The 18,345-nt window shown below is 37.7% G+C and overlaps 1 protein-coding gene across 8 annotated transcripts in view; it reads right to left on the reverse strand.

Annotated features, from left to right (window-relative positions):
- Window positions 1-18,345, reverse strand: part of SHISAL1 (shisa like 1) — a 208,813-nt gene that overhangs the window by 20,691 nt on the left and 169,777 nt on the right. For 4 of the 8 annotated variants that reach the window (XM_065032822.1, XM_065032833.1, XM_065032811.1 and 1 more), the window contains 3 exons: window positions 16,561-16,774; window positions 8,770-9,093; window positions 7,023-7,071 (listed from right to left, as the gene is read on the reverse strand). In XM_065032822.1, coding sequence (XP_064888894.1) covers window positions 7,038-7,071; window positions 8,770-9,093; window positions 16,561-16,774 — 572 coding nt within the window. In that variant the 3' untranslated portion in view covers window positions 7,023-7,037. Of the gene's footprint in view, window positions 1-2,462; window positions 5,323-7,022; window positions 7,072-8,765; window positions 9,094-16,560; window positions 16,775-18,345 lie in introns of those variants that run through there. The other 4 variants (XR_010466689.1, XM_021296387.2, XM_021296388.2 and 1 more) reach the window with 4 other exon arrangements.

The following is an 18,345-nucleotide window of genomic DNA, read 5'->3' on the forward strand; positions in this document are numbered from 1 at the left end:
TGGTTGTGTTCCAGTGACATTTATCATATTCCTGCTGCTTAATGCCTTAAACTGGATTTAGCTCTCTAGCATTTCTGGTTTCCAATACATTTTTTGTAGTGAATTTCAAAGTCTTTGCAGAGGCATGCTTTCTTTCTGCAGTGAATAGATCTTCACAATAGATACCTGTAGATACCTGTGTATACTTATTTACAACAGTGTCAATTATGTAACTTCTCCAAAACCTTTGAAGTTCTTCCAAATTGTTTCCTGATTGACATCAGCATTCTCTCATGACTTACTGAACTGTAAAATGACTTCAATGTTTTTCAAATTTCAATCCTTCTTGATCTATTTTGCTTTTGAGACTTAAACAGCCATATACCTGATATTTTCCTAATGATGAACAAACTGAGTGTGTCTAATTGCTGGCCTTTTCTTGAACTGTGCAGTGAAACATAATTATAAAACCAAGGTCATACAAACATGCTTTATCACTTTTCTGATGAAATGCCTAATTGCTTGCTGCAATTGTTGTCTTCATCATGATCTAATCATGGAACAGTGACAATAAAAGTAATGATGTGGTAATGATGTGGTAGATCCTTGACCTCAGCTCTCACTGCAAATAATTGTCTGACATTGTTACCATTTATGGTCATGTGTTCAGCATTATCAGATAAGTGTTTGACATTTGTAATTTTTCACTTGTTGTCTGGAATTCCATAGTATGCCATTATTTCATGTAGAAATTTTAGCATACTCTAATATATTTTCTGCAACCCCATAGAAGGATTATTTATTACCTATGGCTTTTTATTTAACAGTAACTCTGAGAGTAATACATTGATCCATGCAAAACCTTCAGCTCCACTACTTGCTTGTTCCTCCTTGTGTTAGGTACTTATCTGTTTCTTGGTGTCCAAAATATACATTTGAGTTGATTTTCAAAGACACTGAAAGCAATGGGATTTTACTTCAGGGACTTAATTTTTTTCTTCTTCTCACTTCTTTTAAAAGCACTAAGTGTACATAGATGGTTCTTCTGCAGTAGTTCTCTGGGGGATGACCTTCTTAAAATGGACAGTATGGACAGTCCAGCGCTTTACTTCTTTTCTTTTTCCTTTTTTTGAAAAAGTGCTTTCTTTCATTTCAGAACACTTGAGTTACGCTAAATCTCCTAAAAATCCTGTTGCAACTTTGCATAAATACATGAATGCTTATCTGTTTAGATCATGAACTCCAGCTCCTTAACACCTCCCCTTTTATTTCTTTTACCACTTGCAATCTGTGGCTGATGCTGTTTATTCTCCATGCTGTTTCCTTGTTCATCTGCCTTATTTAGTCTCTAGAAAATTAAAAGCAATTAGGTGAATTTTATCAATGTAATAAAAGTTTGGTCCCTGCCAGATAAAACTTAATACAGCTGAGACTGCATAATTCAAGACAATATATGGGAGCTATTCACTGCTTCGTACCTTTCCTCTCTAGATCCAGCTACTCTCAAAAGCATGTCAGAGATGACTAGGCTGATTGTCAGTTACATTTGTATTTACAGAACTATATCAGGAGTGAATGTGAACATCTGATGTAGCTTTTAAAATGCAAACACGAAAGTGGAATCAGCCAGCCTGGACTCCTTTGATGTGCTATTGAGAGACATGGCCAGACTGTATGAACATACGTGGGTCTGGAGCTCAGCTGTTACACTCAGTTGTACTTGGAAAGTGGCTGGGGCTGTTCTCAGGTTTCTCTGTGGTACTTCAGGACCTAAGTGAGGATCTTTAGAATAAAGTTGTGTCCTGGTTTTGTTAAAAAACAAGTTTATCTTTTAGTGAATTTGCATGTCAGCTAAAGCCTTCATATTAGCTGCATTTTCCTGGAGAACCAGATATGTGTTTTGGTAAACATAGCAATGGAATGCGAGGTTATTGATAATGAATTGATGCACCTCTCATAAGAGGGGCAAAGAGAAACAGGTGAGCAAGAAACTGACCAACTGAGTATAACATCACATTCACATGAATACTTCATATAAAAGTGGGAGATCACAAGGAGCTTGTCCCTTTTTTGCTTATGGCCGACATTAGGAGAGGACCTTGCTAGTCATCCCTGCGAACTGAGGCCTAGTGACAGACTGAATCCAGCTCTGGTTGGCTGCAGAGTCCAGTCCAGGACTTCAGGTGCCGGCTCTGCAGTTGTTGGGACTTTCAAGATTGGTTTTGTATATTTTGCATTATTTTCTCTATTCTTATCAGTAGCATTAGTAAAACATTTTTAATTTTTCAAACTCTCTTCTCTCTGTCCTTCTTTCCCTCCTGATCGCCTGTCCTGAGTGGGAAAGGAGGAGAGGGAGGAGCTGAAGGGAGAAGAGGGAGAGAGGAAGTTAACAATACAGCTGCCACAGTTTTATTGTCACCCAGCAATCAAAACCCTTGACACGTTGCTATTTAATTTTTCAGTGCATCTATAAAATGTCTATTACGATTACTACTGAGCATCTGGCACCTAAGAGGATAAAAGGGGTAGGAGTTTTGTAACTACTAAAATAACTAGAGTCTTTTAAAATTAAGTGGTTTCTATTGCGACAGAGAAGACAGAATTGGTTGATAAAAGTTGGGATGCCACACTCATTCCTGTGAGTGATGCTATGATGTTGTGACGTTATGCAGTACAGTTGTGGGCTTAATTGGAGTCTTCTGATTTCACACAAATTTTACACTGCTATCTGCTTCTTCAGTAGTGGTATTCTGGCTTTGTTATAATGTAGATGAGCTAAGGATCTCTATGCAAAAAATTCTACTCAAAATATATGGGAATTTAAAAATTTAAAAATGGAAGATGTTCAGAACTGGTTTCCAGTGTTTTTACTGGCTTTCATTTCTCAGTGTGCAGAGCTAATTTAGCAATAGTCTTCAGATTACTCACTTTTCTTCTAATCGCTATTTTCCGACAATTCATTATTACATTTAAATCACTTCAACTGTACAGTCCATATAAAAGAAAGACTTTCATGAAGCTGATGGATGTGCCAGTCCCAATTTGATGGAAAGGCTGAGAAACAGCTAAAATAGAGAATATCAATCAACCCATATCCGTTGAATCTGCAGTTAACAAGAATGTAGAGAAATAACTGTTGCAATATGGTGTCTATAATTTACACAGCAGATGAAAAAGGAGAATAAGGGATGAAATGAACAATATATATTACATATATATCAACAGAATACACTGTGTCTGTCAATATACACAAGGATTGCCTATACTCAGATTGAGATGGACAGAAACCCTGCATATTGGCTTAACTTCACATGCTAAGAGTGAATTTCTAAATGCAAGAAAGAAAGAAAGCACTCACTAACTTCTGTATCTTGAATTATTCAAATGCTAAGGATGAAATTAAAACCTAAATCTTCCCCTTTATTTGCATGATTATAGTACTGAGTCAAGTAAACAAGGCTTGGAGCATTGCTGATTTTGAGCTGTTTGCTTCCAAGCCCACCATCTATTTGTGCTCTGGGTGTCCTGCTCTGACATAAGCAGGAGAAGGGATAGGCAATGCAAAACCAGTTTCACCATCTGGCTCTTCTAGGAGCAAAGTTATTTCTTTATCTTTGCTTTTGTTTTTAAGCATTTTCTATTTTTACTCTTTTAACATTCCTAGCAAACAGACAAGAACATTTAGAAGAAAACATATTAATCAATATCTCTTATTCTAACCCAATATATTTTGAAGGGAATAGAGGTACACATGTAAATGTAGATGTTGCCCAACACACTTCATATCTGTTACGAGACAGATTCTCCAGCTGATGTTAATTTCCAGACAGTTCTTTCATAAAAGCATTATATGAGTATTGAATTTTATTTCTTTCCATCTTTTTAAAAAACACTATTGGTGCTCTGCTTTTCCATATTTATTCTGAGTATAACATAAAAATCTAGGTAGGGGCTGTAAATTAAAAATATGCTCTGCCCTATGATGCAAAATTTTGCATCTTTAAAATAGTATCATCTTATTCCTGTTTAATGGTGATTTTGCAAATGTAAATTTGAGATCTTTCTTATTTTCAAAACACTTTTCTTAAAATGGAAGGAAGTAGATTTTGTCCACTTTGTTACTGTAAATATCCCATTACAAGAACAGCCTCTGCACAAAACCCTCTCACCACCCCAGATCCTAAAGTTTTTGGTGGACTATGGCCATGTTCACACTGCACAGCCAACCCACTTCGGTGCCAATGTCCTGTTTCAAAATTTGGTATCAAAGTAAATTATTTCATGTAGCCTTTTTAGCCACCAGCAAAGTATTCCCTGCGTTTTTTGCACAGTTGCTGTGGACATGCTCAGTTACCTGCTGGCTTCTAAACCCTGCCAATATTTTTATAGGCTTTTTTCTCTCTTTGTGCTTTGGTAGTCATTTGAAGAGGTGTCAAGTAGCAGGTGAATAGCAGCGGGCTAAAACCTATTCTACTTGTTGTCTAGAAGACAATGTGACTCAGAGGAATTCACAGCAAAAGCAGATCGCAGCATCTAATAAGGAGAAGTAAAATAGGCTTGCCTTTGTCTAACCCATTCCAGCTGCATAAAGGAAATAAGCACGGGCTTACCCTGCTGGGCTGATACTATTCCTGCTTCTGGACAACAGCAGGTTTCTGAAACTGAGAGTCATGTAGCATAACATATATGATCACATACAGTGCAGACATTGCCTCTCTGTGCTGTTGTGCAGAAAGGCAGGGAACAGAGTGTCAAAAATTAGACTTCAAGACAGTGTTCCCTGTGATTTGCATCCTTGATAGAGGTGGAGAGGAGCTTAACATCATCAGAGCAAGGCAGAGAGATCATGTTCATCTCTTCCGCTGTCACATCTGGAACACATCACGGTCACGGAGAATCTGGAGAAACTCTGCCAGGCTGCCCTGGCCCACACTCCCTCTTCTGTGATCTTCCTTGCTAGTCTGACCTTTTTTAGTTGTTATTAACAACAATCCAGTGGTTGTGAGAACAAGTTTTTTCAGTAGTCAGGATTTTGATTCCTCAACTTACAATATTTCTGGTTTGTATTTTGTTGAGCAGTAGTAACAATTTGCCTCCTGTTTGTTGCTGTTTGATCTCCAGCTGTTAGAAGTTTGGCCAGGCTAACCAGACTGTAGGTTCTTACATGGACCAGTGAGCATGGAGGGGCCCAGCTCATGCACCTCAGCGATGACCTGGAGGAACCACCACAACAGTTAAGATTATTCACTTGCAGTCTGTGACGGTGTTTGGGTTGTAGAAGGTACATCCACCAGGACCTTCAGACCACACAGGCCTTTGGACAGCCCTCAGATGGTTTCCATACTAAGGAAGAAATCAACATTAGTTGGGCTGCAAAATCCAGACACTACATGACGAAGCAACATTCTAAATCGGGCTTGATGTTCCTGAGATTAATGATTTTCCTTCCTGTCCCTGCACAACACTGCAAGCCCTCTGCAAAGCAGCCTGCAGCATGTATAATGGATTCCAGGCATCTTTAGTTATAATAATATTATGGCTATACATGGTCCTCTTTGTCTCAAGTAAATAATAAATTGATCTGCTACAACAAAATGTTTAAACATCTTGGGGATGATTCTACCCGCTATACACTATGGCTTGCTTGATTTTTCTCTCTGACATATCTGCTTCAGTCATTGATTTCATTGCCAATTCACAGCATTCCAACTAGAACAAGAAAAGAAATTATAAAATAAAAAGCACTTACATATTTTTTTTTAATCGAGGAAGATCCCAAACTGCTTTACAAACTATAGGTTAATCTTGCCATCTCTCTTGGGATAGTTTCTTACACTGTCAGTTCTCTGCAATAAGGATACCTAAGGTCTTTGGTGTTGCTGAGATTCTTGATGTGCAACAATCAGTTTCCTATTATCATCATGTAGTGTCTTCTAGAATGGACGTTTTTTTTAAACTGTATTAGAATAAATGTAGTGCAGGAAGATAACAACTTCAACAGCATCTGTCCTCATGAAAACCTGCAAACTGTTTTGCAAAATGTTTTTAACAGTATTTAAATTTTTATATTCTGGGATATATGCATATCTCACAGGATTAAAGAAAAAAATAAATCTATTTTGTAGTTTCAAAAAGCTCACCTGATAACACCAATATGTATACACATAAGTGTATTTGTGAGATGCTAAAGAAAACTGCTTTTTTCTGTACAGAGGAAAAAGCCAGGATAAGTTTAGGACACATTAAAAATGCCAACACAAACTGAAAAGTTCATTTTATAGACTGGAAATCTGTTGTTACCAAAGCAGCTGGTATCATCATCTAGAATAACTGAAATTCAGGTATATATTACAAAAAGATATGAATAGATGAGGCAATTTTAAAACCAGAGATGGAAATAAAAAACCCAGTAACTTCACTGCACTTCACTGGCAGTATAATTGCATTTTGAGAAGAGAGTACTGAGGTCATTTGTCAAATACGGACGGTGGCAGAACCGGACTCTGAAAGGATGCCTAATTTTTAGATGGCAAAATTATCACATTTTCATGTATATAACCTGGGGATTATCTAACAGAGAAATAGATAGCCAGGCAACCTCCTCTTACTCTCTGCTGTCTTAGCACACAAGCCTGTCATTTTCCGAGGGGGCTGTTTACTTAAAAACCTCTTTTACATGCTAAACACCTTGGCTGTGATCACCAGTGCCCACTACCTTTTTCTCCATATTTTTAATGTATCCAACTCACACTGAGTCATCTATGCACTCAGTTAAGGGCTTGTGAATTTCAAAAGTTGCAGGTTGTAAGTTTGAAAATGTGGCATCTCTCGCAGTGTTTTACATGCTGAAATACAAGGGATACATATGGCTTTGCTAAGGAGACATCTACTTATTTCTTCCACTGAGCAGTGAAAGGATTATGAAAATAAGAAACAATTTTATGGGAACTGAGGGGAGCACAGACGGACAGTTCACTGGGGAAGGGATGAGGGTTACTGGAGTGACTTATCAATGCTCATTTCCTGCGAACACAGGGAAAGGAGCATATGGGATATGCTCACCTGATCCTAACATACATTCTCCGCTTAATGCTTCAAAAAAAGCAAAGAAACAAAACAACAAAAGTCAGTTATGGAAAATGACCAAGAATCCTTCATGAATTATTGAATAGTTTCCTTCAATTTGTAATGTATGGCAGAACTACCAAGTGGTATAACCAGGTTAATATTTTATACATATATATGTTCATGAAGTCATGATATTTCTCTATATACACACATGCACATACACATGTATTTAGCTAAAATGCAATTATTGTACTACAAATGTTGGTCTTAACCTCTATGGCAATTCTAACTGAAGACTGAGAAATCAATGTGCAAAAATGCTGAAGGAATTAGAAGAAGAAAAAAGGAGAGAAGAGGAAGAAGTAGTAAAAAGAATAGAGCTTACAACTGAGCACGGGCAGGTTTCTATCTTAAGTAGCACTGTTAGACCCTTCTGTTTGGAGAAGGCCTGCTAGAAAGGTCCTTAATTCTGATCTGTACTGGATACACCCAGTTCTGGCTACTATGCAAACAACTTACTCTTTCATTGATCCTTGTCCCCAGTTGAACTCTCACTGCCTTTTCTGTTATTAAAAATCTTTGACCCTATTTGCTCTAGATTTACACATATAGAGCAAATTATGAAATAAAAAGACTACTGCTGTCTTAATCACATTTGCAACACAGTGCTATCCAAAGGTTTCAGATCAAGGTCAACGTTGTGGCTTTACACACTCTACAGCTTTGGGAACTGCTGTCACCTTTTTCACCCCATTCATTCTTAGATCACTTTATTTTGTCAAAACTCACCCTTCTGGAACACTTTTGAAATACACTAGTGACTCTGTATTCTCTCTGCCCTCTTCCAAATCTTTATGCCAGGGGCATCAAACTCATTTTCACCGGGGACTGTATCAGCCCCAGGGTTGCCTTCAAACAGCCAAATGTAATTTTAGGACTGTATAAATGTAGTTATGCTGTCTTGCCAAGCAAAAAGTCCCTACCCTTCTTGACACCTTATTCAGAGCATTGTTTTATTCAGCTCTCTTCCTTTGCTTGTGTTTGGTAGAAACAGTCCAAATTCATTCAATACCATTTTGTCTCATGGCTATCAGTATTTAATTTCTTCTATTTATATTGCATGTTCTACCTGCTCCTGAAGTATCCTGTCTCCCATTTGGTCTGGCTTTTTTTTTGGCAGGTTTTGTTTCGTAGCATTTAACTTTACAGTAGCCTACTTGTGTCACCCTGTCAAATGAGATCAAGCTATGCTTTTTTGGCTATGCATATAAAAAAACTAACCTGGTTTTTATGTTGTTTCTGTGTCTCGTGTCACAAACAGTGTGAAGCTACTTCAGTGTTGCTATTTATACAGTCCTTTAAAACCAGACCAACAGATACATAGATACACACAGCAACTAGTCTTCCACATGAGATTAAAATTAATTTCGTGATTGATGTAGAACAAAGATTTGTAGTTTATTTGTACCACAGAGTTGTAAAGCTATTTAGCACTGAAATACAGCAGCATCCATTTTTCTGAGAACAGCATTAAAAGATGACTTAAGATATTCTGGAGTAAGAAAACACTCAGTAAGACAGTTCACAATATAAAGAATTATGTGCTAGAAATAGTGCAGTTCAGCCTGGATTTGTGGGCACTTCCCAAACACAGGTGAGAGTTTTCAGGCTGAAAAACAACAGAGTCAAAAAATATGTCACAATATGGCTTAATTTACTTACCAGGCAGATGTACTCTGAAACGACATCAGGGGTGGGCTTAAAGCATCTCCTTTTAAAGTATGTACTGTCTGTGACGTTTGAGGCTGTGGCTGAGTTTGAGGCTGTGTCTCTGGCTGAGGCTGTGTCTGTACTTGGCTTGGGTCCTGAGCAGGATTAATCCATCGGCTCTGTCCCTGTGTCATCCACTTTCCCTGGATTCCCCACCGTGCCAGGTAAAATTTGCAAATATCATAGTTCATTGAAGAGTAATATAAAAGGTCCAATACCAGCAAGATCACCACAAAAAAGCCATAGATCCACACTCCTAACAGTGCACTGTAGTTGCTGTGAAAAACAAAGGAGGGAAAACAAAAAAGTAATCTCATATATCAATAATAGTAATCGTGTAAGTTTACCAAGGTTGGTTGTTTCATTAATTATATAAATATAATATAAAGATGGATGAAAAAAACCCAACTTATTCTAAAGCATGTGTAATGAAAAAAAATTTATTATTTCAATCTAAATACTGATATTTGCATGACATGGGCTGCTTTTAAAAACTAGGTCTCCCTGGTTTAGGAATATATTATTTATTTATATATATATATATTATTTATCCCTCTCATCTGTGTATTTCTATCAGCACATAAATTTGGTGTACAATTAGCTTCAGTGCTTTAAAGCGAGACTACGGACATGGCTGATGGCTCCTCTGTCTTATTCTGCAAATCCTCACCCCCAGAGAGTCACCCTACTGATAGTGATAGGGCATTTATGAGAGTGAGGCTTAACCATACAAAAATATGCTGTAATAGTGGAGACCGAGTGGTATCTATACTATTGAAAACACTCACTGCTGACACACATTATAAAACACTTATCTTAAAATACATTTAATGTGCTTGAATTTTCCCTGAATTTAACAACTAACTATTGCTGGATACAGAAGACACTAGTAGAAGTATATGCTTCCAAGAACAACTGCTAAAGATCCCTTAGTTTGCTGGTAATAAATTTAGGAAGGAAGAACATTGACAAGATCATATACAATACATTTCACAGGAAGGAAAATAAGTACTACATTTCACTCTATATGTTGGTGTAGTTATAATGTATATATATATATATATACACACACACATATATATATACACACATATATATGGGTAAAGGCCATAAAAATTACCAGCTGCTGACATAGTACATGGAGCTGTAACAGATGACTCAAGATATTAAAAGAAAGGAGGGAAAAAAAGGGAGGAGAAGGTGTGAGGGGTGAAGAATTTGGAGATCAGAAAGGGGAAGAAGTGCTGAAGTTCTGCTGGAGATGCAATATAATTAAAAGAAAAATGATTGTCAGGTGTAAACGCAGTTTGGATTGGAAACTGTGTTAGTGGGGAGGATGAGGTCAGAAGAGAGGGGAAAGAAATGGGCAAGAATGAGACTGTTAAGAATACACAAAGGCAGCTATCTAGACCTAAGGGCTAATGTGGAAGTATGTGTAGAGGGTCTGTAAAAAAGAGATCAAGCAGAAGGGATACCAGTAAAAATGTCATTACAAAGATAGTCTTGGAAAAAATGATACTGAATGAATAGGTGGGCAATCCCCATCTACATGAACCTGAACTTAAATGAATAAAATTGAACACACACTCAACCATGCTCTCCTTCACAGACATGCAGAGAAACTTTGAGGGAATTGTATTTTATCAGAATATTGATCAAAAATGGAAATGCTGTGAGAAGAAAGAAGGCTGAAAACACTTATTACAGACACAAGCCAGAAAGATATTCTGACATTTTAAAAAACATGCCTTTTTGGATCTAAAACATTTCAAGTCTCTGCTTTGAACTTTCATTTCCATTTAAACTTTTGTATGACTTTCATTTTATACTTAAAAAAAAAATAAAAAACATCAGGACTTGAAGCAGGAAATCAGATAAGAAATCAGTATTTTTATTTCTGTGTTGCTGCCCATCAGCACTTAAGGAGACTGATTCTCCTCTCCAGGGAATGATTTTTCCAGTACACTTAGATTAAGTGAGGTTCTATAGCAAATAACTGTTAAGTAACTAGAGGAAGGTCAGACATGTTAACAGGTCCCTTCCTGTGTAACTTTAGACTATGCAAGCCCAGGATTTTCAAAAAAGTTCAGTAAATCTCCATGAGGATTAGAAGTAGGCAAAATATATTGCTTCTGAAAGCTCTTAACTCAAGAATCTTGGCTCTACTGAAGACTTACACATGTCTGCCTAACTTCACACAACAGTGTGTAGACCTTTGTAATGCATTAAGATCTTTGCAGTCCAGGCACTTGAAAATATAACAGGGCCTGGTTAATCCAGGCTTCTCAGCAGTGCTACTCTTGACTTTCAGTGGATTTATTCCTATTGGGGTAAACGCTTCTATTTTCTGCTAATATAAATAAAAGGGAAGCGTAGGCTGGAAAAAACAGGAAGAAATCCACTGTAACAAATCTTGTACTCCATCACTGATGCCAACAGGATCCATTTTACAAATAGGTGAGCTGTATTTGATCAATAGTAAGAATGGAAATATTAAAAAACATGTTATTTTTGTTTTGGCAACATGAGGGTAGGAACACTTCTTATAGTTAACTCAAAATAATTTGTTTGTATTTTAGTTATTCAGTTTCGCCCGTCAAAATTTTGGTTACTGAAATTTAGAGCTATTTTGAGTGATCCAATTTAAAGCAACAATTTATTAATCATGCCATATGTGAGCTATCCATCTGCTCCTTCTGAATAACATCTGTTTCTCACAAGTACAAAAATGAAAGATTGCTTTATTTTAACAGACAGTAGGACAACAGCACTATCAAAAGGGCCTTGTTAAACAGCACAAGCAAAATTAATAAGTAGTATGTTTTGTACATAAAGGGAAATTCCACACTTTGATGTTTTCTGTTTCTCAGACTATTAAGATAGCAGAAAATATTGATTTTGCTGATGGCTACTACTTGTAGTAAAAATTAAAACTTCCCTACAAATTAAGATGATGTCTTAATTAGAAAATAAACAATCTTACTTGCACTGAATAACAGTAAGGCCAGAGGCACAGGAAAAAAATAGGAATAAAAAAACTCCTAGGACTTGCTTTGAATCTACCAAGATTCAAATTATAAGTGTTTGTTCCTTCGCAGGGACAATCAAGTATAAGTTATTTTGGTGTGGTTGTATCTCCTCTCCCCTTTGCCAGCTGGAAACCTTGCCCTGCTCTTCTAGTGCTCTTGCTCCTTCCAGTCAGTCATTTTGGAGCTTTCTGTTTAGGTTCAACACGAGGTTTATCAATATAACACTGAAAGTTACTACAAAAGCCATGATGCCCAGGCCTCTTCTGCTGCTGGCACACGAAAACGAAAGCGAAATCTGGAGTAAAAGTTACATGACAATTTCCTTTTACCTTCTCTGTGAAACAAGATAATTCACAGACCTATCAGAAAAGCTTAGTGCCTCATTATTTTAAGATACTTTGTCTTCTATAGGAACATGATGTATACATCGTATAGCCTTGATACGAAGCCCACTTGTGTAAATTGAAAGATCTGCTCTGACTTCAGGGAGCCTTGAATTGGGCTCTCTGATAAGAAGAAATACTTCTATCGTCCATCTCCTCCTAGTCCATCTACAGAATCCTGCTTAGATTTATCTAACATCCCTACACACAAATGAAGACTGTTTTGTTTGTTTGTTTGTTTGTTTTGTTTTGTTTTGTTTGTTTCTTTGTTTTTTAAGTATCATTCTTACCCATGCAATTCCTTCCATCTAATTCATTAACTTTTTGACATAGATGACAAGCAGGTTAGGACAAGGCTATATTTTTTTTTTAGAAGAGTTTGTTGTTTTTTATGTGCAGGACATGCGCAGAAAATAATTCATTTGGGAATTCAGGCTTAAAAAAACAACAAATCAAAACAATTGCGAGCAGAATTCTACAGCTGCAGAGTTTAAATGTGGGCAGATAGCCATGGAAACTGTCTCTTTGCCTATTCTCCTTAAAAGGGGCTGTTACTTGCAGTAGTAACACTTTTTAAGTGTTGCCCCCAGGAAACACAAACTGACACCCTTGGCAAATGCCTTGGTACTTCTAACACTGAGGAAATCTGTGTAGTTTTTGCATAGACATTTTAAATTTTACTATTTTGTCTTTACTATCATCTCAAGGCCTTTGCCCAATCTTCTGTTTTCCTGTGGAATCTGTTACTGTAGTATCTAAGAGGTCTTCCCAGCTAAATTACATCTTTTTGCAACAGTTGGTAGTAGAATTGACATTTTTTTTTCCTTTATTGTAAACATGACTTTCTTGGAGATCTTTAAGCAAATGCCAGCTCTGCAGGGGACATGCTGCACATAGAGAAAGATAGTGTTATTCTACCCTCGTGTTGCTTTCAGTGCAATGTTGTAGCGTGGCGTGCAAAAGCCATTCAGCCCTGAAAGACTGGAATAAGAGATAAGGAAAAACATGGATGCATTACAGAGTGCCATAACACAGTTCCAGTATCAGATAAAGGACCCCCAGCATAGTACTACTGCTGATAATCCACCAAATATGCATAATAGAAAACCAAAGAGTGCATGAATACTAGATTCAAGTGAACATTACTTTTTAAGAACAGTTAAACAACTTATTAGAGAAAGTTTTACAGAAAAATACTTTGGCTGGCAGAATTTCTCTTGTCTGTTAAACATCACTGGTATTTCTATTTTCAATACTAAATGAATTGCTCACGTTCAAAAATATTACAGGCCAATTAATCTGCATGATTGCAAAGATATAATAGCCTAGCATTCTGCACTTACCAAAACATAGGGATCTTTAGTTATAGTAACGGCAAAAACGTAAATAAACTTTGCTATATTGGGTGACTATATAAGACAAATGCATTTTTTTCAGTTGTGTCATGACAAAGAAGTTACAAATCACTAATTTTTTCCCCTCAACTGTATTATAAACCAAGAAATTTGTTTTGATGATCACAAGAATGGCTGAGGGGGAAATAAACCAAATAAGAATATTGAAATAAATAAAATAATAATATTGAATCACTCTTCCCTGAAAAGTATAATCTTTTTTTTTTCAGTTCATTGCTGTTCCCATATCCTAAATCATCCTCCCCAGCCACAGTACAACAGGTTTCATCAGAAACTTTTTCAGTGGTGTGTGAAATTAGATCTAAACAAAGAGCTGATTTTGTTATTGTAAAGTGAACCCTGGATGAATGAGAATCCAAATAAAGTTAAATTATTGAATATGTTAAATAAAATCAGACTGTGTTAAATAAGATGCTTTTTATAATAGTTTTAATGTAGACATCTAGGCTTCACTCTTTCTGCCCCTCCACAATATAGACATTATCAAGAGGTTTTCTAATGACCTCAGTGAGCCCAGGGTGAGAAGATATCTCTCCCGATCTCACTACATTGGTGGAGTTTTAAGTAGAAATTTAGCACCTCTTCATTTTCCTGGCCCTAACTGATTTATTGAAAGTGATGTATCAGAAGTTACAAAAAGGCAATACCGGTGCCACTCTTGCATTTCTCTAAGCTACATCTCCAGAAGCTTTTTATTGTATTTAGCATGATTTTGCATACCTTTGCAAAAGATCAGCACATAGCACACGTGTGTACACATACAGATGTGAGCGGACATGCAGCGAATGCAGGAGGCAGAGAAATGTTCTACATCCCAGGGTATATTTTACAGTCAGACTGTACCTGTTCCTTTGTGCATGTCTGCTTTGGAAAATGGCTGATTGCCTTGTCCTTTTCAGGTTGTTGGTGAAAGGAAGAACAGAAGAGCCTTACCTTGGTGAGCTCTAGCCATGGCTTTACAGAGTAGCTGCTGAGACACTGGAAAAAGCCTGAAGCATTGGCTTGCTACTTGGCTGAATTACAATTTGCCAGTAGCATCCCAGACTCTGTGATGAAGCTGCCTGTTAGGCAGACTGGGCTGCTCAGCAGTGTTGGTGCTGGGTTTATGGAACAGTAAAGGAAGAATTAAAGCAAATTCGCTGTGCACAAAACAGAGAACTGGAAAAGTGTGGGGGAAATAGCCACACTAGTCCACTCTTGAGACTCTTGTTTCATCACTCTAAGCATGACTGTTTCTGTCTTTGTCTGTGACTACATGCATAGCCCTTCTGTACTGAGAGTCCTGTGAGGGCCTCTCTTCAGGCAGGCATTCAATTCCTGCTGTGGTAGCATGGTCATCCCAGTAAATAAATTAGGAGCACATCCTACTTTTACCATGGAGTGTACGTAGAGTATGCCTTGCATGGGGGCACTGGGACACATGATGAGGCTATGGTATAAACTCCATCAGGTTACCTAGAGACACATACATCAGCAGAGCTGGGAAGTCCCAGGTGAGGGTGGTACCAGTTTCTAGGTTGTCCAGATTACACAAAGGGTGGAGAAAATGGGTGGCCTTTCATGGGCCTGTTAGGCTTGAAGTGTGTCCCCAGTGTTCTGTGTGATACATTCTCCTGGTGTTCACAGAAGCACTACAAAGCCAGGGCAAGGAAATTTCACCTCAAGGCCACAGCTGCACATGCAGTAACAAGACAGTATAGGTGCACATTGATTTTATATTAGTAGAGTCTACTTTATCTTTCTTTTACACTACACAGTACACAGATTTCTTCATACTAGGTGACTGTCACTTTAATGCCCATAAAGTTAGAGAATGCAACTTCTACATCTATGCAAGATTCAAACTTCTCTGGGCAGAGCTGTATGAGGGGTGGTTGTTAAGGAAGACAAGAGTTTGCTGAATCCATAAGCTGTCTGCTGCTGGATGCAGTTAAAAGAGCCACTATCAGTATTTCAGCACCACAGTCTCCTAGCAGACTTACACCTGCTTCCACAGGAATGAATGACAACACAACAACTGACTTTTGCATCACGGAAGAAAATGCTAAAAACCATGTTGTAAATAAAAATCAATAGACTGGAATTTCAGTTGTCTTTAATCTGCCCCTTCCTTGGCCTGGAAGGGCTGGATACCAAAATAAAATGGCAGGGGGAAGCAGATAGATCAGAATTCTACCTTGGGGGTTTATATCAGCTGAACATCATCATCATCTGCACCCAGAGAAATTGCAGCAAATGAGTGTGGCCACAATATCAAATACTAATAGGGGACAGATCACAGGTGAAGATTTTGTTGTAGCAAATAGGCAAATGGTAACAAAGCTCTACGTGCTACTTATTGGTTCTTTAGAAGAAAAGTTATTGACATTTACTTGAGAGGACAGGCCCCAGCAGTACATGGGAGGATCCCAGGGCAAGGAGACCACACAATGTTGGTGTATAAGCAAATACGTTCTGTTCCCCAAAGTCAGTGATTACAAGAGATTTATGTTCAAAACATGAGAGATTCGAAATAGTACATTTGTGTTGATATGGAAAACGTCAGCTCACTCCCTCTCTCCCCTACAGACAGCTTTGAGGTTTATTTTTACTGATACACATTTAAACATAATTTAGATCAGACTGGGATCAGGAGAGAGACTTTTGTAACTTTTATATGTAACTTTATATTTGTTACATTTATCTGAAACTTTTACATACATGCTCTCTTAGCAATGTTTATAGTTCACGTCAAAGCAAAGAAAGAAAAGCTGAAATTTCCTTTCTTTTAGGAGTTTGCTAACAGCAAAAACCTTCTAGTAATGTTTCTCCGTATGTGCAATTGTGCTAATTGCTTTCACCATTAAGTACACCTTAGACTATGTTATTAGACCAGGAACAGTTTGGTGAAGAGTACTTTAAAACACATTTACTTACTTATGCATATATCCATCTGCGTTCCCTGTTAAGTTCATCTGCATAACAGTCTGAAATTCTGTCTCATTGCAGCAGTATTTAAATACTGTGTTGTTATGGTGACAGCAAAAGATGTAAGATTTATTGTCAGAAAGACGGGGGCAGTGAAAACCAAAGTGGTAGCGACCTTTGTAGTCCGTATATGGCTCACAGACCCGAAAATGTGCAGACAACACTGTAAAACAAAGAACAATATTGGCTTTGTGAGTCACTTGAGTTATCTGTATGTTATGAACTATAATTTTCATTGGTTAAGCTTAAACAATTGTTGTTTGATTTCTGAAAAAACATTAATATTTCAGAACTTTCAACATCATAACATTTAGTACTAAAAGATTTCTATATTTGGCCTCTTGTATTTTGACTTTTATTGTTACTATGTTTCTGATTAATATTATTTCTTTTAATGGAAGAGAAGAAATGCACTCCATGCAAGAAAGCACAAAAATATTTAGGGAAACATTTTAATACTGCTGTTACAAATATATGGATATGCATAAAGACCCAATGATGTTCACATTTGGTTCTCGTGAAGTGACTTGTTGGATGGCACTCAATTTACAGTCACTGTTCTTGACAGAAAAGTATCTTCTCTACTGTAAAGGTCATTAATTGATAAGGATTATTCTTCCAGAAACTAATTACAAAACAGTATAACAGATCTGAACAGCTTTGAATTTGAAATAGATAGAATTAATAGAAATACAGCTATTCCTGGGAGTTCTTACATTTCTCTATTAAATTATCATGTAATGTGTTTATTACATCTCTGAGAATATCTTTACAGGAATATGTCACACTGATTTCACCTTCACTTTTCCTGAGGGCAATAAAAAAAAAATTAAATGAGAGGGAGAAAGAAGGAGGAGAGAGAGGGAGAAAGAAGGAGGAGAGAGAGGGAGAAAGAAGGAGGAGAGAGAGGGAGAAAGAAGGAGGAGAGAGAGGGAGAAAGAAGGAGGAGAGAGAGGGAGAAAGAAGGAGGAGAGAGAGGGAGAAAGAAGGAGGAGAGAGAGGGAGAAAGAAGGAGGAGAGAGAGGGAGAAAGAAGGAGGAGAGAGAGGGAGAAAGAAGGAGGAGAGAGAGGGAGAAAGAAGGAGGAGAGAGAGGGAGAAAGAAGGAGGAGAGAGAGGGAGAAAGAAGGAGGAGAGAGAGGGAGAAAGAAGGAGGAGAGAGAGGGAGAAAGAAGGAGGAGAGAGAGGGAGAAAGAAGGAGGAGAGAGAGGGAGAAAGAAGGAGGAGAGAGAGGGAGAAAGAAGGAGGAGAGAGAGGGAGAAAGAAGGAGGAGAGAGAGGGAGAAAGAAGGAGGAGAGAGAGGGAGAAAGAGGGATGCTCTCCATATACATTGTTTGAATGCAGACTTGAGGCTGACTGTTGTGTGGTGATAGGCACACAGTGGTTACATGTACATGCTAAAACTGTGAGCAGATGCAAACTCTCTGACTGTGCTTTAAGCCTATAAGTTGCAGACAGCTCTGACTTGGAAGCTGTGCAATCATCTTAGTTCTCCTGAGCTAATAAACCATGCAGAGGAGCAGGGTATAGATCCCTTCCAGGACAGTGATAGGCAACTGCACATGAATTTCTGGTTCATCTGAAAAGTCTGGTAAGAAAAAAAACCTACAACCAATATTTGGCTCCACATCCTGCCAACATTTTAAATGATTTATAGTTTGTATTTTAGCAGGCATCATGTAAAACTACATGAACCCCCAAAGGCTTTACACTCTAAGGAAAGTGAAATGTAGAAG

The sequence above is a fragment of the Columba livia genome, chromosome 1, assembly GCF_036013475.1.
Source record: "Columba livia isolate bColLiv1 breed racing homer chromosome 1, bColLiv1.pat.W.v2, whole genome shotgun sequence".
Classification (NCBI taxonomy): Eukaryota; Metazoa; Chordata; class Aves; order Columbiformes; family Columbidae; genus Columba; species Columba livia.